At 38.4% G+C, this 27,004-nt stretch overlaps 1 protein-coding gene and 1 pseudogene across 2 annotated transcripts; one reads left to right on the top strand and one right to left on the bottom strand.

Annotated features, from left to right (window-relative positions):
* The first annotated feature begins 203 nt into the window (after positions 1-203).
* Positions 204-10,242, top strand: LOC115812498 (macrophage mannose receptor 1-like; annotated as a pseudogene).
* LOC115813345 (uncharacterized) lies at positions 5,866-26,940 on the bottom strand. Of its 2 annotated transcripts, XR_004025291.1 has the most exons (21): positions 26,706-26,940; positions 26,334-26,434; positions 25,968-26,034; positions 25,471-25,601; positions 25,269-25,357; positions 24,985-25,084; positions 24,237-24,280; positions 23,757-23,834; positions 23,272-23,468; positions 22,258-22,322; positions 21,971-22,077; positions 21,672-21,774; positions 20,971-21,070; positions 19,376-19,415; positions 19,194-19,245; positions 18,688-18,805; positions 16,379-16,462; positions 16,065-16,188; positions 13,750-13,840; positions 13,455-13,591; positions 5,866-5,884 (listed from the first exon to the last, which is right to left on the bottom strand). XR_004025291.1 is itself a non-coding variant. In XM_030775987.1 (20 exons), the coding sequence occupies exons 1-20, from the start codon at positions 26,929-26,931 to the stop codon at positions 13,517-13,519; spliced, it is 1,992 nt and encodes a 663-aa protein (XP_030631847.1). In that variant the 5' UTR covers positions 26,932-26,940; the 3' UTR covers positions 13,170-13,516. The 2 variants fall into 2 exon arrangements, 1 of the variants encoding a protein (XP_030631847.1); XM_030775987.1 differs by lacking the exon at positions 5,866-5,884 and having other exon boundaries at positions 13,170-13,591.
* Between the last annotated feature and the right edge of the window lie 64 nt (positions 26,941-27,004).

Raw genomic sequence — 27,004 nt, forward strand, 5'->3', positions numbered from 1 at the left:
AAAGGACATAAGCAGGCACTTATTTAGTATATCAGGCTAGAACCGGATACGCTGGTTTTGAAGAGCTTCCCTATAACAAGTAAAATACTTTGACTTAAAAGAACACCTTAGTTGGAGTGTGAGAATGAGAGCAGCTGTGTGAGACTGTGATTGTGAGAGATAATATTCATTTTAACTTTCCCTCCCTAGACTGGTCTTCAACGATGTTCCTCCTGTTGCTGATCTCCGGTCAGTAGGCCTACATTCCACACATTCCACATCATTTAATTATGTAGAAATACAACCTTCAGAGCAGATGGCACAAGGAAAAGAAAAATGATATGGATTCAGTCAAAATTTTCAAACTTTTGGCTGAATCCAGATGTCTCAACACTTGTGTGCCAATGCACATATGTGTCTCATGCAGTCATTTGCTAAATTATTGTTGTTGCATGTATATCCCTTATGAATTATGATGATTCCAGGTAAAAATAGAAAGATCACAGTAATAAATGCTGTTGAAATAACATCTTTACTTGACATGTCCATGGGTTTTTGCAAGGTGTGCGGATGTGCAAGGTAACACAATTAAAGCATCATAAAATGAATGACAGAATATATTGACCATATCCAAACTCCTTTATAATGTTTATTTGTACTGAGAAGAGGGAAGCCACAGAAAAGATTCATGGCTACTCAATTCATACGAGTTTCTGAGACATCACTTTGTGACAATAATCACAAGCCATGTATTTTTTCCCCCACATCCTTTTCACATCTGTCATTTCTGTTTTCCTCGTCTGAGGTTCATCATTTACTCCATTTCTCTTTAAAAATGTGTCTTATTCAGGAATCTGCATACTCTCATTTTGCCTCCCCCATCAATACCACTTTGTGAATGAGTTAGCAACCTGGACTGAAGCACAGAGGTACTGCAGAGAGAAATACACTGACCTGGCCACTATTGATAACAGGGAAGATATGAACAGGGTGATAGATGCTGTAAATTGTAGTTATCATGGCTTAGCCTGGATTGGACTGTATGATGATCTGAACAGCTGGAGATGGTCCCTGGAAGACAGTGATTTCTACAAGGAAGGAGAGAGAGAGTTTAGGAGATGGTACACTACACAACCAAATAATCCTGGCGGAAGGAGTCTTTGTGTGCACATGACAAGTTATGGGGACTGGTTTGAGAGTATGTGTTCAGCTATGTTACCCTTCATCTGCTATGATGGTGAGTGCTTATGCCACAAAGTAAAAGTCATTAAACAAGAAATCTAAGAATTTTAATTCTTAGTGATGAAAAACTTAACATGTATGTTCTGCAACAGGAACACCGAATGTTAGTGAGAGTTATATTGTCATTGCTGAGTCAAAAACCTGGACTGAAGCACAGAAGTACTGCAGAGAGCATCACACAGACCTGGCCAGCATAAGGAATTTGACAGAAAACTACATAATACAACGTCTCTCTGCACATTACGGCTTTTTCTCTTACTGGATTGGTCTGTACAGAACCAGAACTTGGTCAGATCAGAGCAATTCCTCTTTCAGATACTGGAGAGAACCAGAACAGCCAGATGCTGGTCAGCAATGCACCACCGTATTATTTGATTACTATTACTTAGGCCAATGGACAGATGAAGCCTGTACTGACACACACCCTTTTCTTTGCTACAGAAGTGAGTGAATATTTTGTTGGTGACACTTAGACACATAGCAGACAATTTATCTTTGGGTTGAGCTTTGCTTACAGTTAGATACCAGCTAGTTTAACGATTTAATTATGGACTGCACGTCAATGTAAGGCATAATATAGTCTGCCGGTCAGAAAGGGTTTAGGCCTATTTCACAATAATGACCGGCTCATTGTACATGATCCCGCTTGTTACACGGCTACTTAATAAAGAAATCAATAATTCGACACAAAATACTGATTCAAAAACGGTGTTATTGATTTAAAAGTGATATAACTGCTTCCCCTAGAGAAAAAAATAATCCGTTAGTGTCCACAGCAACGGTCTGTTGTTCATAGCAATGGTCTGCTATTCAGAAATAACAGACCGTAGAATGCTGCAACTGAACAATCAGAATCGAGTATTCAGCAAAGCCGATGGCTACACTATCCCTTATATATTGGACCTCTGAAAGTTGAAACGGCCCATTCAATTCAGTGGAACTTTCTGCAGCATTCTGAGGAACCGCATAATGAAGTAGACTTTAAATATGATAACTAAGCAATACAGTAACAACAACAAAGAAATGTTTCGACCAGCCAAAAAAAAACAAAAGAGGCTTTATTAAAACTTAAATGTCTATTTCAAGATTGTGTTCTTACTGTTTTTTGAGGTTTGTGATTCATGAAGTGTCATCATATTTTCTACAACAGAAATCATGTCTTCTCGCCAGTATCACTTTGTGAATGAATCAAAGACGTGGGCACAGAAATACTGCAGAGACAATTACACTGACCTGGCCACCGTTGATAACATGGAGGAAATGAACAGGCTGATTGATGCTGTAAATGGCAGTTATAATGGCTTAGCCTGGATTGGACTGTATGATGATGTGAACAGCTGGAGATGGTCCCTGGAAGACAGTGATTTCTATAGGGAGGGAGAGAGAGAGTTTCGAAACTGGTATCATGCACCCTATAACCTTAATGAGTTTGACCTATGTGTATATACAAGTATTTCTGGATGGCATAATACAAGATGTGCCAATAGCCATCGCTTTGTCTGTTACAATGGTAAGAAAATTTAAACATTAGGTAGACATCCATTTTTTAATAGGTAAAAAAAATCTCCAAATAATTTGTAACACTAACAATGTTTTCCAGGCAAGGAGAATGCTACAGAGAGTTATGTCCTGGTTAATTTCTATACGAGCTGGACTACAGCACAGACTTTCTGCAGAGAGCATTACACAGATCTGGCCAGTGTGAGAAATGAGAGTGAGCATCAACAGATCCTTAATATCACAAACGGTGATGCTGTGTGGATTGGTTTGTTCAGAACTAAACTGTGGTCAGACAATAGCCAGTCTTCTTTCAGCAACTGGAGAGGAGCTGTTGTCGAAGAACCAAGTGGAAGACATCGGCACTGTACAGCTGTGTCATTAAGTGACTCAGGCAAATGGACAGATGAATACTGTTTTTTAAATTTTCCTTTTGTCTGCTACAGTGGTGAGTAGATCTCTCTTCTGATGACATCACAAGCAGTTTTATTATTTTCATATGCATGTCGGTCTGCACAATACCTGCCAAATGTACAAATATATATTCTATGGGATAATCTGCAAACTTCCATGACTGACATAAAAATGTATAATGCCCTTCATTTTTTTAACTCTTGAAAAATTGGATTCTTTTAACAAGTATCGCAGCAATGGAAATGCTGGACCAGCGTTATAGCATGCTGTGCAATCACTACCTGCTCCTCTAGCTGCATTGTAATTCCTCTAAAATTGCAGTTTCTCATACCTGTGGTTTCTCAAAGAGCACTCATTAGTTCAAACAACAGCCCAAGCCGGTTTAACAAACAAACAAACAACACAGCTGATTCTTTGGATAAAACCAAGATTATTTTTTCCTGCCACTGGACCAAATTTTGTTCTCACTGCTGTATATCACATTTAAAGTTCCATTTTCAAACTAAATACTCAGTTGATGATGGTAGTGAGAGTCCTGCTGGAGAGCGACAAGCCAGTCGAAGCATGGTCAAAAGAGGGTCTCTGGTGTGTTCCTAGATAACTGAAAAACACACACTTTTCTATTTAGTTACAATACACGATGCCTAAAACCTAATTCATAGTTTATCAAATCTTTCAACAGGTTTAAATTTGTCCAAACTATAGTTGCCATTTATTACGATTAATTACAGCAAATCACAGAGAAAAAAACTAGAAAAAAAAACTAAAGTAACTGTTTTACAACCTGTTTATAATTTGTATAGTCAGTGTGTCAGAGTGTAATGCAATTCTCTGAGCATTCCCTCGTTGTGTAAAAACAAGACAAACATTGTGAAAGTAATAAGTTGGAAAAGCACTCTTTAGTACTTGAGTTAAACTTGTTGGTAGCACTTCTGTCAGCAGTAACATTTGCAAGTCTATTGGAGTAGATCTCCATCAACTAATTACAATTTGTCTTGGGTTGTCAATGTTACCATTCTTCTATATGAAACCTCAAGCTCTATAATATGTATTAGTGGACTATCAATTAATAACATCCATATGTTCAGTCACAACCTTTAAACTGGAAAACAGACATGGCTGTAATTGTGTCACTGAAGCACACTGAACCTGTTATCAATTGTTCACTCTTGGTGCAGTTTGGTCTGGATGCTGTCATGTTATGCTGAAAAGTGAATCTCCATCCCAGTTCAAGTGTCCTTGCACACACAGATGGTTTAAAATATGCAAAAATAAATATGATGTAAAATTTGTACATATCTTTGTGACAAAGTCTCTAAATCCAACCTTAGATCAGCTGCAGAAAGAGCATGGACATAAGGAGAGCAATGATGAATCTAATGAGGGCAAGTTTCATGATATTTTTAAATTAATAAGACTAGATTAGACCCTGGCTGAAAATGCCATTATGGCACATTACAAAACAGGACGAGAGGTGAACGAGAATTTAAAAAGTTTCAGCTTTGTGTGCACCTGTGATATTTTGATATACCAAGGAAAAACTGAGACTGATATGTGATCATAGCTTCAGCAATGTGACTAAAGAAATTAACTAGCTTTTTATTATTATTTCCAAATTAATTCAGCTGTCAGACAATACCAACCAAAGTGTACAAATGCTAACTACAAGGGAATGCATTGACTCCATCTTCACCGTTTTCTTGACTGATCAAATGAAGAGTCACTGTTGGCCATTTTTGGCCATGATGTTTATTGGGTTAAAATTGGTAAAACCACTTGATCCGTAATGTATTGTTGAATGGTTGCACAGCAAATACATCAAAAATAACATCCGTTTGGTGAGATTATTTTTTTTTTTTATATATATATTAATGACAGCGATCAATTTTAAAAACAAGCACCATCAACTGAGACTCAGAGGCTACTCAGAGATTTATTTTGGTATTACCACGTCAGTATTACAATAATTACAGTACATGATGTCTGCATCCTACTACATAGTTAGTTAAATCTTTAATTGGGTCTAAATTTGTCCAAATAATGACGACCATTGATCATGATTAATTACAGCAAATCATGCAGTTACTTAAAAAATGTGGAGACTATCACCAAATCAAATTGGAAACTGATGAATAAGTACTCAGAGATTTATTTTGGGATTAACACAGGCAGTTAGAAAAGTAATGAGACCATTGTCTCTATATTCCACTGATTCCACATCACTCCCATTAATGATACACTATTTCACCTAATATTTTACTATACAAACTTTTAAGAGATTCATTTGCCAACTAGCCATGATTGTTCTTTAAAGGACCCTGCCAGAAGGCATAATTGTTGCATTTAACCAACTGTTTCATATTGCTATACTTTGCTAACAAATCTATAATTTGTAGTTGCATGCAACTTTGTAGTTGCATTGCAATTTCAAATATATCATTTGTACATCCCATATTATTCCCACACACCTTACCAAACATGCTATAAATGCTTTTTAACTTATGTCTCAAACAGAAATCTGCAACCTTTCATCATGCTCTCCTCGTCAGTATTACTTTGTGAATGAACCAAAGACCTGGACTGAAGCACAGAAATACTGCAGAGACAATTACACTGACCTGGCCACTGTTAATGACATGGAGGAAATGAACAGGTTGATTGATGCTGTAAATTGCAGTTATAATGGCTTAGCCTGGATTGGACTGTATGATGATGTGAACAGCTGGAGATGGTCCCTGGAAGACAGTGATTTCTACAAGGAGGGAGAGAGAGATTTTAGGAACTGGTATTTTGAAGAGCCCAGGAATACTGGTGGAATGATGCTATGTGCATATATGTCAGATTATGGGATATGGTATGAGAGTAGATGTTCATCGTCATTTTGGTTTGTTTGCTATGATGGTAAGAAACAATTTCAACTAAAACATATTACGGAACATAATAAATGAGGATATTTCTTTGTAACAGTTGGAGGAATTATAAACATTACTCTGATTCAAACATTTAATACCTTTCTTCAAGGACGGAATGTCAGTAATCATTATGTTCTGGTTGATCAGTCCATGAGCTGGACAGAAGCTCAGAGCTACTGCAGACAACATTACACTGATCTTGTCAGTGTGAGAAATGACAATGAGCTACAACAAATCTTAAGTATCAGAGGGACTAGCACAGTGTGGATTGGCCTTTACAGAACCCGACTGTGGTCAGATGAGAGCAACTCCACTTTCAGAAACTGGAGTCCTGGACAGCCTGACAATGCTGGAGGGAATCAGAACTGCACAGCTGTGTCTTTTAGTGACTCAGGCAAATGGACAGATGAAAAGTGTCTGAACAATTTTCCTTTCTTCTGCTACAGTGGTGAGTCTTTTTTTTTCATTTAATATAGAAAACTGACAAAACCATCTACATCATAACGTATTTCTTATTCTACAGTCATGGAAAGCATGCCTTCTCGTCAGTACCACTTTGTGAATGAGTATAAGACCTGGGCTGAAGCACAGAAATACTGCAGAGACAATTACACTGACCTGGCCACTATTGATAACCTGGAGGAAATGAACAGGCTGATTGACGCTGTAAATGGCAGTTATAATGGTTCTGCCTGGATTGGACTGTATGATGATCTGAACAGCTGGAAATGGTCACTGGAAGACGATGAATTCTACAGGGAAGGAGAGAGAGATTTTCGTGCTTGGAACAGAGAACCCGATGACTTACAAGGTAGAGTTTTGCGTTGTGATGGGCAGTAGTGGAGACTGGTTTGACAGAAGATGTGATCGACATTCCTCCTTTGTTTGTTTCGATGGTAAGGACTTATCATTACAAGTCTTTCAATGTTTAAAACTGTTGCATTTTCCAACCTAATATTCATTGGCAATCCAATTTTGTGCTTTCAATGCATCAAATTGATTTAATATTGGCATACAGTTAATTATGAAATATATTTCCACATCCTCATACTGTACTTTTCACCTCTGTCTCCCTTTTTTATTTTTAAATAAATACCCCGTAACTGGGGGACACTGATCGATCAGAAAATGTAAAAAATGTTTCATAAGTGGAAATATTCTGTCTTGCATTGGAAACAGAAACTGTTTACAGTAAACATGTATAGAAAATATCCTTCAGCTGAACCGATCTTGATGCTGCATTTGCGATTCTTGATGTGCCAATGTTGCTGCAGTTGGCAACCGTGAATTACTATTTTACAACTGTAATTTGAGCTGACTCGGTGCTGGCGACTACAGAATAGCCTATCGATTACTTGTCAATAATGTGTAGCAAATGCAATGACTTTCTCCCATTTCCCTTTTTCTTTTTTTTTTTAATGGAGGAAATTAACACATACAGCTAAAAACCAGCTGCCACGTAAGGCTTTTGTCTCGCTAGCCCCTGCACCTGACTCGGTGAGGGCAACTACAGAATATAGGTATCACTTTTCGATAATGTGTAGTAAACGATTGGTTAGTGAATTCAAACCCCTATGTTGCAAACAGAACTGGTGTTTTTATCTTGTGGCCATCCACAATGATATGAATAAATTTGAAGAAGCATAACGGCTGACGCACAGAAATATCAATCATGTTTTTTTCCCCGAATAATAACGAGCAACTTCGTGTAGCAGAAATATCTGTTTCCATTGCATTATTTCTGCTTTCCTGAATAATGTATTCAGATTCGGGTAGCCTACATCCCTACACTAAAGATTAGAGAATACACAGAACAGTTTATGGATGGATTTCCTGGGTGTGGTAAGGTACTGCAAGATGGAGTTTATTCTTGTGATCATACAGTGGATCTAAAGGTGACCAAACTATTAACTCTCTAAACTTTAGAGTTTAAAGGCAGTCACACTTATAGAGGTATAAAGTAAGAAAACATGTTGCATGTATTTGACTAATTTCAAAGGGAAAAATACTGAATGGGAATTTAAACTGCAGCACTCTTCACGTTCTCCAGGTAGAGAAAATGCTATGAAGAGTTATGTCCTATTTACTGTGTCTAAGAACTGGACAGAAGCTCAGAGCTACTGCAGAGACCATTACACAGACCTGGCCAGTGTGAGGAATGAAACTGAACAACAACTGATCCATAATGCAGCATGGGGAAATACTGTGTGGATTGGCCTGTTTAGAACCAGTATGTGGGCAGACAACAGTAATTTCTCTTTCACAAACTGGAGGTCACGCGCCCATGAACAGCCAGACAATGGTGGATCTCTTCCAGGTGTGGTTGGAACAGAGCATTGTGCAGCTGTGTTTTATGGGGACTCAGGCAAGTGGACAGAAGAATACTGTCTTGACAGGTTCCCCTTCTTGTGTTATAGTGGTGAGTTGATTATTTCTTTCACTCTTATTCCACTGAGAATCATTTATACCAAAGGAGCTCTAAAAATGTTTATGAAAACATACCAATCTCTAACATGTTTTTTTTTTCTTCTTTTTTCTCTTCGAACAAACGACCATTGACAATGGCATGGACATCAGACCAGGAACCTTCCGAAACAGGTATGTCTTTTTTCAGGATTTAAATCATTTTGTTGATCTAGAGCAGGCCAAACTGAGGTGACAGATAAAGCATTCCCATATGCACCACTGTACATGTTCTTCTTTAGCCTTCATTCATATGACTGAACACTGATGCAGGAAGCCTGTCTGCCAGTTCACTGTGGATAAAACAAAATGATCACAACCGCAAAAACTACAACCTGAAAAGACAGCAGAACAGACAAAATACTGTCAATTTCACAAGCACTTCCAAATAGTATAGTCAGTATAGTCCCTCTTCTCATCAAAAAGTGACACACTGTTGATCAAGTTGATCAAGCTGCAGGTAGATGAGGGTGAAAGGCACTGTTCTCACATCATGTCATCTCTGGCCAACGTTACATGATAAGGTAACTGATTAATATTGGGGCAGTTAGCAGAGTAAAGCTGGTATTAACAGATAAGTGACTTCATGGAAGAGACAATTAGTATTGGGATTAACAATGAGTAGTAAGCACTCATTAAATCACAGAGACCAGACAATTAACACACTCTATTGTTTGTTGACAATAACCAACATAAAGTTTTCAGTGTCCTTTTGAAAATGCAACAGCTCTAATGGAAATGTGTCTCTGTCTTTCTAGATAGGGTTAGCAAATAAATGAAATTGTTAAGAAACAGTAATCTGCGTAATTCGAAGTGTTCAGGTAGCCTGATGACGAAATGAATTTTCCAGAACCATCTCAATCTAAAATTCATTGAACCCAGTTTACAAATACTAAAACTTTAGAGACAGGTCCAGAATTTTGCATAGGTTTATCTTAAGACTGTCTAAATGTGTCTTTGTCTTAATAATAAGGCTGTTTTCAACTGAAATTAGTTCATCTGGGTACTGGTCTCCTGATAACAAAAAAAAATATTATTCACTTCCGTTGGCCCTTCCGAAAGCTATACATGCATTGTGAAACAGAATTATATCAAGCAAAAACTAAACCATATCCATAAAAATGAGCATGTAGGAATACCTCTATTTGGTCAATCACAGCTAAAATTCACATGACTGGATCTTCACAGATCATGTGATGGGACTAAGAGCGAAAATCACCACGCTGGAAAATCTATCCCAGTCTGATATTGAAGAACTGGTGTCAGTGCAGGTGAGCAGTCATTTTCAGCTATGATATCAAACAAATTTACTATTAACATACATTTTATCTAAAGTTAATCAGAATTCACCCTATACAGCTATGAGCGGCCATTTCGCAAAACAAAAAGTTTACTTCAGTTTGCAAGGGTGGGGACAGGGGAGGCAGGGGAAAAGTGTGTGAGAATTCTTTTTCAACAACACACTGTTGTAGAAGTTAGCATACTGGTGTCAGTAAAAGTGTTCGATTTAAGAGATTACATAATCTAGCAGGGACTATGAGGAAATAATGTGCCACAATCTCACTTTTCTTATGATGTGAAGGTTTAATATTTTATTAATATTTAAAATAAGAATGTGACAATATTAAAACCCACTTCTGTATATTTTTTGTAGCTCAAAAGGGAATTTATGGAATTGGGGCTTCCAAGTAACTTCACTCTGACTGTGAAGCACACTCGTAAGGTTAACCCCTGAGAGATGAAGAGAACGTGTGAGATACATATACATACACACACACACACACACACACACACACATATATATATATACACACACACACACACACACACACACACATATAAATATATACACACACACACACACACACACACATATATATATATACACACACACACATATATATATATATATACACACACACACACACACACATATATATATATATATATATATATATATATATATATATAGTTATAGGTGGAAACTCACCTTCAGTATGCTGTGACAGTTCTTTAGCTTGTACAAATATCAGCACAATTATGTTCCCGCAGGCTCATTTAATATTCAAAGAACGAAAAAGTTACTTGGGTTTAATTATCTTGGGTGCCTAGAGTTTATCTTGGGTTTGAGTGCATAACTTTTTTTTCATAAAAATGTTATGCAAATGCACTTACTTTATTAAGGAGTAGATCTAAGGAGCAGATGAGGATTGAGACATTTCTCTTTAAATGTCTATCTTACTCAAGGTTTTATTAACATTCTGAAGGAGGTTTAAGAGACTTGCAGAGCACTATCCTTTGTAACATGATGACTCATTTTTCTCAATCAGATAATCAAGGTGATGAAGTTTATTCTTTTCATTATACTGTATCTCTTTTGCTGGGTTTGCTATTCATTCATACATTGCCATCCTCTTGGGCACAATAATATAGTAATGTATAAGAGGATGTATCTCATCCAGTATAAATAGATTGTGACAGAGGAGTGGGTTATATGGTATGTGGATGTAATTTGCATGCTGGGAGAAATCCATCGATAAAAATTGTCACTGAATGATTTGGACTTTTTTTTCCTTCAAGTTCCCATTTAAAATAAAGCAGACTATGCCTGGGCACAACTCTGTTAATTTAAGTGCATAAAAATTCAGCAGCTCTATTACCTCTCATTTCAATGTCTGTTTGGTAATCATCATGACAGACTTGTGTCTGGCAGAATTTGTGAAATATTGGCCATTTTTTGGTAAATATGACTGATCTTAGGGATAGTGGGCAGGTGAAGCTATTTATTATCACATAATTGTGTGTGCCCTTTTTAAATCATAACGATAACTGAAATCACCCAAATGGCCCTGAAAAGTTTTCATACCTTTGAATGTTTGGCCTGATAATATCAACACAAGTTGACACACAAAGGTTTAAATGGCTTTTAAGGGCACATTTCCAAACCTGTCACTTCTTTGATTGTAATTAGTGTCTGTGTATAAATAGTCAACCCCTGCTTTAAGATTTAAAATAAGGAGGTACTTGAGCAAAAATGGGCTGCACGGTCAAGTTGCCAGAAAAAAAGCCGTTACTGTGCCAATGCCACAGCCTGCTTACAATATGCCAAGCAGCACCTATACAAGCCTCAAAACTTCTGGAATCAAAGTCATTTGGAGTTGTTGGATTTTCTTGTGATTTTACAAGTAAACGAACCGGACCAAAAGCACGCTTGGAGAAAAGCTTTATTTGGTGGTGGTGGAAACCGGCAGCGTATCTGCCTGCGCTGAAGCTTAACTCAGAGAACTGTTACTGTGATCGGCGTTTAATATCATGAAGCAAACAGAGAATAGGTGTACAACGTTGCTTGATGCAAATCAGAATCAAGGTGTTAATGCTAAAGTCCCCTTTTGTCTGTGATGGCTGCCATTGCCCATTACCGGTTGTATTTTGCCTTAATCAATTGCTCTTGGCTCCAACTGTAACATGGCGCCAAAGGTGTGAAGCTTTCTTTGTATCTATGGTAATATGACCATCAGGTTAAACAGTTCTCTTATCCTGAACCACGTCGGTTCAGATGTCACTATAATCTTACAGAGTGATGAGACCAAAATTGAAATTTATGGGCACAACCATAAATGCTATGTTTGGAAAGGAGTCAACAAGGCATGATGAAAAGTACACAATCCCTACTGTGAAATATGGAGGTAGATCTCTGATGTTTTGGGGGGGGGGGGGGTGAGAGCTACAGGGGCACAGGATATTTAGTCAGAATTGATGGCAAGATGAATGCAGCATATTATCAGAAAATACTGGAGGACACTTTGCATTCATCAGCCTGGCAGCTGCGCATAGGACGCACTTGGACTTTCCAACATGACGGTGATACAAAACACACGGCCGAATCAACCCTTCAGTGGTTACAGCAGAGAACAGTGAAGGTTCTGGAGTGGCCATCACAGTCTCCTGACTTCAGTATCATTGAGCCACTTTGGGGAGATCTCAAACGCGCAGCTCATGCAAGACAACCCAAGAATTTACAGCACCTGGAGGCTTTTTGCCAAGAAGAATGGGCAGCTTTACCACCAGAGAAAATAAAGAACCTCATCCACAACTATCACAAAAGACTGCAAGCCATCATTGACGTTAAAGGAGGTAATACACAGTATTAAGAACTAAGGGTATGCAAACTTCTGAATGGGGACCATCTCATTATTTTCTTTATTGCTGTTTTGTTTAATGATCGTGCTATTCTGTGATGCCTTATAGCTTAATTTGAATCCCATTAAAAATAAAAGAAATGTGTTTTGCTTGATCACTCTTGTTTTTTTTAAAGAATGGTACACATCTTACAAATTCTGCTAGGGTACGTAAAGTTATTAGCAGAACTTTATATGTGGAAGAAAAAATACTTTTATGGGTTATGACTGATGATCTTTGACACAGAGATTAAAGTGAAATGAAATTTACAGACTCTTATAGCTCTTTCTGAAAAAAAAAAGTCAAAAGTCTTAGCATAATGAAAAGTGTCTGATATTTGATGGATTTTATCAAAACAGGGGCCCTGTGAGCAAAACAGATGCTCATGTTCATACTTTTGAAGAACTGATGAATTTTGTTTTCTTTCATAGAGTGTTGGAGAAATATAGGACAATTCATTCATACTTTAAAAATTACTCCGGCCACTTGAAAAAGCAGATATAATTGGACTATTTAATGCATTTTCATGAAAATTGCTTATTACCCAATGGCTGTTAGATATGGTACAAATATTTTCTATACATTTGTGAAAAACTGACAGCAGAGAGTAAAATCTCTGTGTATCAAGTTAACCTCCCACACATATTTAGCACGTCGTAGATGTCCATTCAGACATCATTTATACCCTGTGTTTATACAACACTATTTTCTATACTGTCCTGTGAATTGTCTAACTGGCTTATCTAGATAGTTTGTTAGATTACACACCTCTCTGTCAAACTCTCCTCTCTGTCTAGGCGTCTCTCTCTTTTGCTCCCTCTCTCTATTTCTTAATCCACCAAGGACTTGAGGTCAGGTAAGCCACGTAGTCTGTAGTCCAGCAACATCTGCCCATAGGCTTTACCCTAGACACAGAAGGGATTGAGGGATGAGAATGAAGAGAGAGATAAGGGAAGTGGATCAGAAATGCAAGAAAACACAGCTAATATAAAAGACAGAAATTAAAGAAATTCCAAAACACATCAGCACCCCTCTTCTGTTCTTCTGTTACGGAAAAAGTTACCTGAGGGTCACTCCGCAGTGATGCCACGCCACCCCCTCCTAAAGAGTTACGAAGAACGAAGTTTAGGCCGTGAATACCAGGCAATTCATATCTACAAGAGAAGGAGAACCGGAGGCAATGAGTGACATTCAACACACATTTGCAGGTGAAAAGGGACGTTTGCTTGCAAACACATGCACACAAACACACACACACTATAAATTCATCACAAGATAGTAATGGACTTAATTTGAAGTGAAGTACTTTGTCACACACACACTCTGAGCAGTGAGCAGCGAAATGGACCCTCTGTATTTAACCAAACCTGACACAAGCAGGGTTCATACAAGAACTTTCCATGACTTTTCCATGCCTTTGAGGCAAAATTTCATGACCATACATTCTCTGAAACGTCTATGTATACATGAAAAATAAGGATAAAAATCCAAATCAGTCTCACACACTTTCTCCCTGCCTCACCTGTCCCCACCCTTGCAAACTGAAGTAAAAATTTACCACAGCATATTTTAACTAAAATTAAACAACAAGTTACGTGGTTTGAAGCCAGACATGATTAAATCACCATCACTGATCTGTCCGAATATTGAAGTATTGTTTAACCAATATAGACTTTTCTCTGTCGATGTTAACTGTACCATATTCTATGATTAGGATGCGTGCTCGGTTGCAGTTTTAAGGTTATTGCTACTGTAATACAAAAAACTTAGATGTCAAAGTGGCCTGCTTTAACATTACAGGGTGGCCTGCTTTTATTATCTATTTAAAATAAACAATTTTGCCAGTAAACACATTTACACTTTTTGAATCTCAGCAACGGAAGCCTCATGTTGCTCTCCATCAAGGCGTCATAAATTCGCGCATAAACTACGAATAACGTTCGTTTGTGATTTTCCGGCCTGGACCAAAAAAGAAAAAGTCCAAAAAGCCCTGGTTTGGAAGCATTCTAAGCTTACCGACTGTCGACACCGCAAAGACAGTGAACTGGATCAAATGATGTAAATAATGTCTATTAAAGAGTGTCAAACTTAAAAAAAAGTGTGACTTGCAGTTTCTCATATTCATTATCTCTTTACTAATATTATTGAGTAGAAAGTAGAGTATTCCGATACAACAGGCCGTCATGTCACAGACATTCGAAGCTTCGCCCCAACAGGGTTGGCCAAAATTCGACTGGCAAAAAGTGGCATTCGACACAGCCCTACTGAACCACGTATACTCTATAAAACAGGTATCTGTGAAGCAAATTTCCATGACTTTTCCAAAACTGTCTGGGTTTATTTATTTTTCCAAAACTTTTCCAGGCCTGGAAATTGCTATTTTCAAACTCCATGACTTTTCCAGATTTTTCATGACCGTACCAACCCTGCACCAGTGAGCACACACACACTATGAGCAGTGGGTAGCCGCCGCCACCGATGCCTGGGGACATTTTTAGCATGCTCTCTCAGTTGAACCAACTATCAATATAGATGAAAAGCTGAAGAGACTTCTATTAGTGAACAGAAAGTTGAGATTACGGAAAATCCATAAGCAACAGTGTGACAGTACAAAACTCATTGAGTTGAATAAAAAATCACTTAACATACATTCTCTTTAAGCTTCTACTGAGCTAGTTGCATAATCAAAAACACACCCGTCCAGCTGCACTGCCTGCAAAATGTTAAGAGCTTGAAACCACACAGTGCATCTTGAGTATGCAAGAGGGTGGTGAAATAGAACTGCAATGGTTCCTGACAGACTATATCATATATGCATATGACTGTTTGACACTCTTATAAGTGAGAAATCCACTATTGCTTTCATGCATCACAAATGTAAAAAAGAGAACAAACGATGAAACAATCAACTGAACCAGCCCTACTTTAATTACTGCAGTAACACTAAAGCCGCTAAATCCAGAATAACCAAGGTCATTTAGAAATGAATGAAAACCACACACTGTTTAGCACACATGGGTATTAGCTCACAGCACGCGGGGCCAGACCCGACACACATAAACATGCACACATCCCGACTTTATAACGAGAACTTCTGTGAGTGGCTAACATGCTGAACCACTCATTAACATTAAATCAAAGCCCCACTGGCACCTCGGTCATCCAGTAAAACCATGTACCGTTCATTATTTCTCGCACATCTGTGCTCAGCTCACAGCATCTACACACACGCACACTGCCTCTTTATTTGACTTCATGTTAACTGCTCAACTCTGTTCCCCTAATAGGCTATTGCCGTTACCAGTACAGAAGCTTGCATGCTGTTTCTTAGTTGAGTTAGTGTAAGGTATGTGTGAAACTTTTTACAGAATGTCTTACCGCATTACTGAAGGTAGGTCTGTTTCATCCTTCTTTATAAGATGCTTGAAATACTCCTCCACTACCCCAGCTGTCAAAAACTTCTTCAGATAAGGGTAGTAAAGTGGATGTCTGGCAATGACTCCTGAAACAACAGTCCGAGGGAGATAATGGCTGATTTAATGAGAGGTGAGAGAGAAGTGTTATGAAACATGTGTCGTTTAACAATTACTCTGCTGATTAAGAGGACAATATTTCTGACCAGAGAGATGTTCCACAATCTACAAAAAGTGAATATATCCAATATAAGGGTGCGATCGACCTGAAGCACTCACCAATATTAGCTGAGTCTCCTTTGTCTCCACTGCGTGTGTAAGCCAAGTCCTCCAGCCTATAACTATGGGGACCAGCTGGTAAATCTGAGACAAACAGGAGTAGAAGGTCATTTGTGTGAATGTCCATCTAAGCGATAAATACGATGCAGCCAGCAGATGCAAATGCTACAGAGATGCAGCCAACACCTGTTGAAATGATTAGGAATGAATAAATTAAATAATTAAAAAATGTGGTCTATCTGAAAAATCTTGTGGCATTTTTCATTTTTATTTGAAAGGTATATTCTTTCTGCTTCATTCCCGTTACATGGTATTGTATGATTTTCTTTTCTGTCTGAGTCATTAAATGATGCGTGCACTGTAGACGGCACAGGAGACTGAGGTTGAATGCGCGTGAGCGTGTCTGCATTTGGGAGTGAATAAAAAGGGAATGTAACAATGTGCTTATGTGAGATCATATGCATGTGTTGAAAACCCCTAATTAAAGACCGGTTTGGATTGTTTGGGGCGTCTTACTGCTTGTTAAGTTTAGCCACAGGGTTGTTTAAAAAAAAAGAAAAGAAAAAAAAGAGGTCAAAGCAAGCCACACCCCCTGTGCTTTTCAAGGAACCACATACAATGCCTTCTCAGAGCATAAACAATATAGTCCAACATTCCTCTTTCCAAGAAACTTACCCTCCTTACTGATAAGTTGGGTCAAGTTCCTAAGAAACCTGAGCCTGCCCTTTACTGAGCAAGTTTAAGTGTGGAAGCATTTCACTAATTTGCCTCTTATTTACCAAATCATTTGAATTTTGGTTCCAGAGATGGTTGCCCTTTTCTTCAAAACTGCTCAGTCTAGTCTAGACTTTGTACTGACAGCTTCATGTAATATTATAAAAGGCCAGTAAGAGAACGAAACAAAAGAAAGACAGTCAAACGCGCAACAAGGTGTGTCACTGCGCTGGGTTATCATGTTTTCACTACAAAATGACGTATAGGGGGTAACATACGTTTTCTTTCCTTTCTTTTTTTTTTGCCATGGCTAAATTCCACCGCAACTGTCTCTTGAAGGCAATTCATAGCTGACACATTAGACAGGGTGACAAACAGGTTTTTTTATGTGCTGGCTGTACATCATTTCTGTTTGGTACAGCATAAAAGACCAATAAGAGTTATTTTAAATACTGCGGTCACAGTTACATTCTATAATAGCAGCTACACAGGCCATCACGCGGAATTATTTGGACTCAGTTGGTCATGAGCATACTTGTTCATCACAAGTGCTGTGCCAAAAATATGGTCTTACTCTTGCTTAAGTTGGACTCTTTACAGTCTACATTTCCTCTCCCCTCCAGTAATGAAAGGTGAGCAGGCCTGTGTTATCAGTATACATCTCTTGTGGTGCAGTGTAACTGGTTTTAACAATGGTTAGTGTTTCCAATTCATGACATGCCTCTTCAGCCTTGTCTACTGCACATGTCTATGAATGCATAGACTGCTGAACCACTGAACTAACTTGACAGAATTACTGAAATAATAAAATTAAACCTGTTTGGCTCATTTACCTTGTAGCAGTTATATGTGTTCCACAAGCTGCTCAAAACAATTAACTGGTGGGGAGTGATATTACACCACAAAACTTGTTTAAATTGTAAACTTAAATTTTACAAATCTGACAAAGTATAATTGACAGAAAAGGACAAAAATCCACAATTCCATGTGTATTCAGTAGCTGGTAGTCTGTAAATCCAAAACATACATCTCTACGTCTCCCTTAATGATTTATTCTGGATTATGGGAATGTCATCCCGTATTTTATATCTTGTGATTTACTGTTGTGATCTGCAGTCTATTTTGTATTTCAGCTGTGGATGTTTTATCTGCTCTCTGGTATTCAGCTTTTTTGTGTTGGTTTTGTCAAAATGTTCATTTTATATATTGTTGTCAAAGACAATAGTTTGTGGTGTTTATTTTCTCAGAACAGAGCAGACTATTTACCAGTGAACATGCTGGGACACTCCAGAGCAGCTGGCAGCCACAAAAGAGAAGCAAACACAGCTATGAAGTAGTTACTAGTCACATACTGAGACTGATTGCCGGTAATGGTGAACTGCCTTGAATACTATGAAGTATGATTCAAAACCTGTATCGGTTACATTTTTAATATTCATGTTTATGAGTATGCTTTATTTTCAGTGCAGATTTTGTCTTGAGTCATGGTAGAATTTTTTTTAAAGAACATTTCTACATAAGCCACAGTGGAGCATGAATAAAACCAAGATCTGAGACGGATGAAACAGCTCGACAAAGGTTAAAGGTCATGCTACCTGCAGGCATCTCTGTGATGGTTTTTTCAGACTGGTGGCCAGAGGCTTGGCCCTCAGACAAAGGGTGGTGTGTCTCACAGTACGTCTCAGCAAGATCCCCATTCACGTAGACGTTCACCTGAAATACACCATGTCCAGTCACAGTCAACCAACACACTAGGCACTCAGCTGATCAATCCAATCTATTCAGCTTATCTGTCTTTCTATGAAATAAATAACACTGTCAAATAAACACTGAAATAAATAACACTGTCACCATCCATTGCACAGATAAACTTTAAACCCATGAGAACCTCTATCACCAAAAATGCTTAATAAATATATTCCCCAACTTATTGGTCAACATTTGTTCATTCATCCACTTGTGTATCTGAAACAGTGGATAATGCGTGAAAGTACCAGATGCAAGAGAGAATGCGTGAAAGTATGCGTGAGAGTGTGCATGAAAGTACGAGTGAGGATATGCGTGAGAGTGCGCCAGCAAGTGTGCGTGAGAGTATGTGTACCTTAAATCCTGCTTTTGGGTGCAGAAAGAAGAAAGGCTTTAGCACTGGAGAGCTGAGAGAGAAGAAATCACACGTCACTTTAATACGCATCACAACAAATTCATATAAAAGTATACATATATAGTATATGTTATTCATAACATTTTCCTAGCATCTAAATAATGTAGAATAAAAACACCCACACTCTGGGTCTGCCACCTGCAATCCCTGTGAGTCCTGGGGCTTTTGGGTGGGACAGAGAGAGAGAGAGAGAGAGAGAGAGAGAGAGAGAGAGAGAGAGAGATTTACTTGTCATATACATGTGTTTGACATTCATCATTATGCCACAGTTTCTAATTCACAGTAATGCTGGCTGCGATCTACATTCTTCAATGACCTGACCTAAAACCAAAAGTCATCTGGTCTCAGTGAACATGTGGTTTGCCATGGCTGTGCTATTTCTGTTTTCCTATAAAGCATCAGCATTCAGCAAATAATTTATGACCAGACCTACTCACATAGCCTGTGAATGAAAAATGATTTCCATTATTACAGCTATATTTTTCTCATAAGTGATGTCACTTATGAGAAAAATATAGCTGTAATAACACATAGACTGCTCTCATTCCCCAAAAGGAGGTCATTCACTTGCCAACCATATCATATTAAGTAACCAAGCTGACCTAGCCACAGTGCTAATAACAAGGCAGATTAATAAACATAAATAACTTCACGTCTTAGAAATTTCTGCAAATAACTGTGACTAAACAGAAAAAGAGGCCATGTTTGTCTAGGCTTTGAGCAGGAGTGTTACTGGTGTAATGCTCTTATTGCAAACAGTAAATCTCCTGAGGAGAGAGTGAACAAACAGGAGTTCAGACAGACTGAGTTCAACAAGAAAAGTTCTGTCTGCAACTGTGACCTGTTTGTGAACTCAACCTCATACAAACACACAGGCATAGACCCAGACAGACAAACAGACACATACATCCACACGCATTAACATATTCATGCAGCATATGCCAACTGCAAACGTACAAACATAAAAACTGCCACGCACACATTTTTCTTTCTCTCTCTCATACACACAAACACACACACCAACAAAGGAGAAAAAGGTAGATGAATATGTATGGCTTAGTTTATCATAAATGTATCTAAAACAGATGGATCATGTGCACAGCTTCCATCAGGAAATAAATCTGTAATTACTAGGTGAGAGGTCATAACCATATTTTAGTGGAAATGTGATAAAAAAGACTATCAGCAACCTCAAAACATAAAATCAATCAAATAAAGTCAAAGTACAAATACAAACACAGAAAATACAAACAAATGGAAAGGTTTTCCCTCAAAAAACTTGAGCAGATTGTCCAAACAAAAAAAATGTCAGCCAAGCATCATGCAGAGGGCTGGAAACACTGTTAACCCCCTCTAAAATGTGACCACCTGGGTTCTATTACAGATATCTGTGACAGATATCAAATTTAGTGACAGTTGTTCAAAACAATTTAAGATTTTCAGAAATCTCAGTAGATAAAAATCCCCTAATAAATGATGTGAATTAAAGGCAAATTCTTAACACGCTAAGATAACAGTGTTACATGAATATCCACTTTATGTTTTACGTACACTTTATGTGTTCTGTTTTTGTTCTGTTCTGCTACATTCTCTAATTATTACAGTACTACAAACTTAAAACAGTGCATAGCATAACCTTACATAATGAATGACCAATGCTACTGACAACGTTAGGTGAAGTTAACTCCACTTTCCTACAGAATGACTACATACATACCCATGCCTGTTCCAGCAGGCGCAATTTCTCTAGAGAAAAACTCGAGCGCTTTCTTCTGTTTGTGATGGACAGCCATCCAAATCACTGCTTCTCTAGGGCTCTGTGAGAAAACAAGCAAGTCAACCACCAACACATAAAAAAAAGCCTGTCTGCTGGCCACACTTCAGAAACTAAATGTAAACTCATTTATTTTTTTAAGTGGTGATTATTTTAAACTCAATTTAATATTGCATTGGAATGATATTAATAATATGTAGTCATAATTGTTCTTGAGCGTTAAAATGCTACTTTTCAGATGTACTCAAGAGGTTACCTTAAAGTAAACGGTAAGGAAACATACCGATAAACAGTGCACTTTTAGTCTGAGGCAGTTGTTCTCAAAAAAACAAAACAGATTTATTTAAAGTATTACATGTACCAACAAAGTATTGTCTACAACTGTTATTCGAAGTATAATGTTCAACCTTAATGGAATCTGGGTTTCCAGGGTTTTAAGTGTCTAATCTTGCCCCCCCCCCCCCCCCCTCCCCAAGACCTCCTGCATGAGCATGTTGAAAACTGACACTGCTGACATAGTACCACTGCAGAGAGGATAACCAGGCTTACAAATGAACAAAGGCACAACAGTGTGACCTAAGGCACAACAATAACCTAAAACAAAGCACTGTCATTAAAAACAAAAACAAAAACAAAAAACATACACTGTTGACTGCGTGTGGTCCATATGTGTCCTCAGCACCTAAAACCTGAATGTTCACCGAGCTGTAATCCTCCAGTCCCAGCTGTTTAAAAATGCGCCGTGTCCTGACAAGTTGACAAATAAAACAGATATAACGCCATGACGAATCATTCGCCGTTGTACTCTGACTTTTCTATGAAATGACATTACTCATTCTTTTCTTATTCTGGGCCCTGATTAATCAATTTAATGGGACTGTGATGACTGACAGGAAACATAAATAGGTTGGTTTCAAAATCAATGGGAGGTAAATGAGTCAACCTTTTAATAATGCTTTCTGCTGTCCTTCTGGCCTTCTCTACAGCCCTGGGGCCTCCTACAGGACACACTGCAGTGGCCCTGAAGCCATCCATATATGTAGCACATACCTGAGAGAGAAACACTGAGCAATGCAAATCTGACAAAATATTAAACAAAGGATTCAGAACTTGCATTGGATTGTGCATAAAATTAAAAGGACATGTAAGTACCACCTATAAGTATTTCCAAGGCACTTCAAATGCAGTCTCTTCTGTGTTAATGGGTACATACAAGCAAACACACATTACCTTATAGTCGGCTGATGGGGCCGATCCCTTTGCTCCCTCCACTCTGACGGCTCCGCCTTCCACATCTTCAGATTAAAAACAAAGAGGAGATCTGAGACTCGTTTAGAAGGACAGGAGCAAATAAGGGCTGAAATAAGGGGTCAAACTGGACATTTGTCTAGACAAACAAACCCTCAAAACTGTTGAACAGTCATAATACTGGATTAATATTTGTATGATTCTTTAACAGCCCGATAGAATTACCCATAGTAATACAACGTAGTGATTATCCAAGTCTGGCACAGGGAATCCAACTCAAATTAAGCCACAGACTGCAAACCCTCTCATGCCATGTTGCATTCTTCCACACCGGGGTTACTTCTAATCTCTCCACCCTAAATCAACAGCAACAGCAACAGATGTGAACCTCTCTTCAGCCAATAGCAGAGCATAGCAGAGCAGTTGTCCAGAACTGTGTCTAAGAGACTGCCACTCATGCAGTTTGAGGCGTTTGAGGTCAGGAGATCTATCCCTGCTCTGCTTAAGCCTTTCTGCTCCCTCAGATGTCTGCACAACTAAAAAAAATACATTTTCATGCTTTATGTACCCAACACAGTTGCCACACATCAAAGCTACAAAATCTGTTCAAATAAATCTGTTTACACATTCAAACTGCCGCCCCATGACCTTAAGTATTGTTCTGCTGTAACTCAGTCATGAAAACCAGTGGATATATTTCTGTCTTTAATGTAGGATTTTAAATAGCCGTTTTGAACATTTGCAGTCAAGAGGTTGCATTTAAGTTTAAAAAAAAAAAAAGTGTTGGATCTGACCAGCCAACTTTAGCAGAATTTTACCGCCAGGCCTCAAATTTTCCAACGAACCACCCTATGTAATGCTCTCCCTAGCAACGGACTCAAAGTAGAAACATAATGTAGTAAACCAATGACAACCGAAAACGAATAACAAACACAACAGAGGAGATGTATTCATACATGTGTATATTTTATTGCAATAACATGCCTAACTGTTTACCTGGTATCTCAGTGATAGTGACTCTGGAGAAGTCACAGATGACATCAGGCAGAAGGTATCGCTGAGGATCTCCGATCTCATACACCAACTGTTCTGCAACTGTGCCAAAAGAGACCAGGCCTCCAGTTTTGGGCGGTTTCGACAATACAAAGGAGCCATCAGCACAGCATTCGACCACTGGGAAGCCCATATTATCCCTGACAACAATATGAAAAAAGAAAAATATATGGGGGAACAGTGCCGTTGGTCAGTAAGATTTCATATCAGTAATTAAATGCAATAGTTACAACATAATCCCAGGAGATGTGGTTAGTCAGTTTTGGTGTAACCATGCTGCAGATACCATTTGGAGAGGAGCGTGAAGAATACCTCAGAGATTAATAACAGAATGAAGGCTCATGCTGACTGGATACTGAGTTACAGGGATTTTGATACAGTGAGATACGCTAACAAACAGACAACGGCTCCGTTGTTTATTCTCTCACCAGTCTGGGACTTTGTGCCAGTCAGTGAAAATGCCTCCAGTAGCCTGGGCACCACACTCGATCAGGTGACCTGCAAGACTGAGGGGATGAGGGTGAATGAGGGGAGGGGACAGAAGGTGACACAGAAGGAGAGAGAGAGAGAGAGAGAAAGAAAATGAGAGACTTTACTCTCATAGAAAAAAACGCTCATGGTCAGGTGAAATGACGTAAACCTGAGAAGTAGAGTAAGCACAACACTGAATTGTTTCCACTACATTTTGCAATAAATGCATGCAACCAAACAATAAGAAATTAAACAACCTAAGCACATTTCTAAATTATATATATTGACATATTTGTATGCTGGTAAACTTATCCTTCCACTAACCTAAAATTATTATTCATCTTCATGCTAGTCTATTTCCCCACAAACATTCATTCACTGTTCTGTTAGCATATGTGGGAAACTTATAAGAACATATAGTTCAGTGTTCATAATACCTTCCACCTGCCAACAGGTCATAACTGTTCCGCTCCCAGCCAAACTGTCAAAAAATCAATAAACCACATAAAAAACAGACACCTTGACACACAATACACACCTTGCCAAGTCATTATCAGTCTCACAAATTGAGATGTATATATTTAAAATTATTATCCTCTTAGAAATTTTGAGACATAAGGTGATTATTGAAAACATAATATATTCCAAATAGCAAGGGCATATTATTGTGCCAATGTACCATGAAGAAAGATCCAGTGTTAACTTATTTAGTACTAGTGTTTGGAGAATAGCTTTCATAAAATGAAGATTTTTATAAAACAATATAGTGATTGCACAACAACTGTAAATCCTCATTTTGTCAACGTCTGCCCCATTTGTACTACAATGAAATGATATGCTTTTCCTGTCCCAACCATTTATGCACCCTCTTTTTGGCAACTACAGATCAGAAATGACAATACCGAAAAACAATAACAGTTTAGGCTGACCCCACTCCTGTGTTAAGTCTTCATTAAAATGATATCACCGATGTGGTACACAAGTTGAGCCAATCTAGTCAATAAAGGTCATTTAGGAGAACTAGGACAGGACTGATCACCCAGAACACACTAAAACATATCTGACACTGAGTTTATCTGACACCTAGACTTGAAATGCATTTAGTCTGAAATTCAGACAAATGTGTAAATTTTACCAAACGTGTCAGATGTCTATGAGTTCTTTAGAAAGGGTGACAAAACATACTGAGTGCATTAGGGGGCCAAGCACAACTGCACTGTCAACGCAGCGTCCAGTCACCACAATATCAGCTCCAAGATCAAGGCAACGCTTTATAGGTCCAGCACTGAAAAAGCCAGAGAAACATAAGGCAATCATAACATCTTAAGGTTGAAGAACACAGGTCATGTAATCAGTCTGACATACTTTTAGGATGTTCTTATCTTGCAGTTTTGACTGAGATCTGAAAATGATATGTTTGGCCTTAAGCATGAATCATTCTGTTGCTATATTATAAACCTATATCTTACCCCAGATATGCATTCATACTGTTCACAGTTTTTGGAAGTGTTTTTCTGCTTTGCCCATCAGCTTCTCTGAGCTCAGTCAACATTTCTCTCTAGAAAAGTTAGACATCTGCTGTCAGTCTGTGATACTTCCTTATGTCCTGATGTACTGGATTCTCGGTTTTCTTAGGCAAAACCACACACTGTGAAAAAAACGTGTTCCCACCTGTGGCATAAGGTCATCACCAGTTACCACAGCCACCTTCAGGTCCAAACCTGCCTTCTGCACTGCGTCCTGAATGGCAGCGCCACATGCTAAAGGGTTCACGCCACCTGCATTACTCACTACTCGAATACCTGCAGAGGGCGCCAGATGACTAGTTACAAACCTCACAGAACCTCATGACCCAATGCTCTATGGTGACCCTAGGGTGACTTCAGCCAGGCACATCGCACATTGCATTTGTCATTAGATTTACTCAGACCACTATACCGATACAGCCTTTGTTTTTAACCGTACAAGACAATTGGTTTGTGGCGAATTCTCTTACTTTGCAGGGATTTCTACAGCTTGTTTAAATAACTCTATGAGTACATATTTCACCATGAGGAATACTATTTTACACCAATCATTTGGCTACATTGTGGATCACATGTCACAACAGTTTGTTGGTGTTTCATCTTATTGATCCTAAAAGGTGTGGACTGTATGTTTAGTCTTACCTCTTTTATGAATGTCTTTGATAAAAGGAGAAATGCTAAGCACAAAATCAGGAGCATATCCCATATTCTGAAGGGAAGCAGAAAAGACAATGACAACTGTGAAACTGTGACAATGTTTAGAGCTGTTCAGTATGTCTAAGCCATAGTCTTAAACAGCGTAACTTTAATATGGCAGTAATACAAGGGAGAATCTTTTAATGTGTGCTTCAAGTTATTTCAGTTTCGACGCTTTCTTATGTCATCACTTACGAGTTTATGTTATACAGCCACACATATACATATGTTTGTGTGTGTGTGTGTGTGTGTGTGTGTGTGTGTGTGTGTGTTTAAAACACCGCCTCAGAAAGTTTTAGAGGCACCACTTACAGGCATCTTGGATTTGGCCGCTGTAAGAAGTGACATCGTGATTTCTGACAGATAATCAAACACAAGGAAATCCAGCTTTCCTCCATATATAAGCTGAGGTACTAAAAAGGGACATATACACACAGAGAGAATCAATATGACGCCAGCGGAGATTCCTAAAGTTATTTAGCCTGTTTGTGCGATTAGCATTTGTTACTTTACACCAAATAACGTCGTAATTCCTGGCGCATGAGAGGCTACTTGCTTGCCTTTGTTAATAATACTACTCTTGGGATATCCAAAGGTAGCCAAGAGAATGACTTTTTCAGATCAGCCGGCTACTAATCGGCGTTAGTAAGATACAGTTTAACAAATTATTTTTTTAAGTTCTACCTGAGGTAGCTGTATCCCCCCAGAAACCCGAAGCGCATCCTATCCGAATACTTTTCTTAATTGACGATGAGTAAAGCCTGATGGTTTGAGGGTGAAATTGTTGATTGTTGTCAAATGCATCAAGAGAGCTACGCCGATAAAAACTAAATAAGCAAGTTCCTGGTCTCGTCCACTGTCTCATGTTGCTGGTATATATGTTTCTAGTTAATTGTACAAAAGCTGACATTCTGCAGTCTGATTTCTAACTGCCCCATAAAACGAAATTGTCAAAGTTCACCTCAAAAGTTCAAGGTTTGTAA

Source organism: Chanos chanos, chromosome 5, assembly GCF_902362185.1.
Source record: "Chanos chanos chromosome 5, fChaCha1.1, whole genome shotgun sequence".
Lineage (NCBI taxonomy): Eukaryota > Metazoa > Chordata > Actinopteri > Gonorynchiformes > Chanidae > Chanos > Chanos chanos.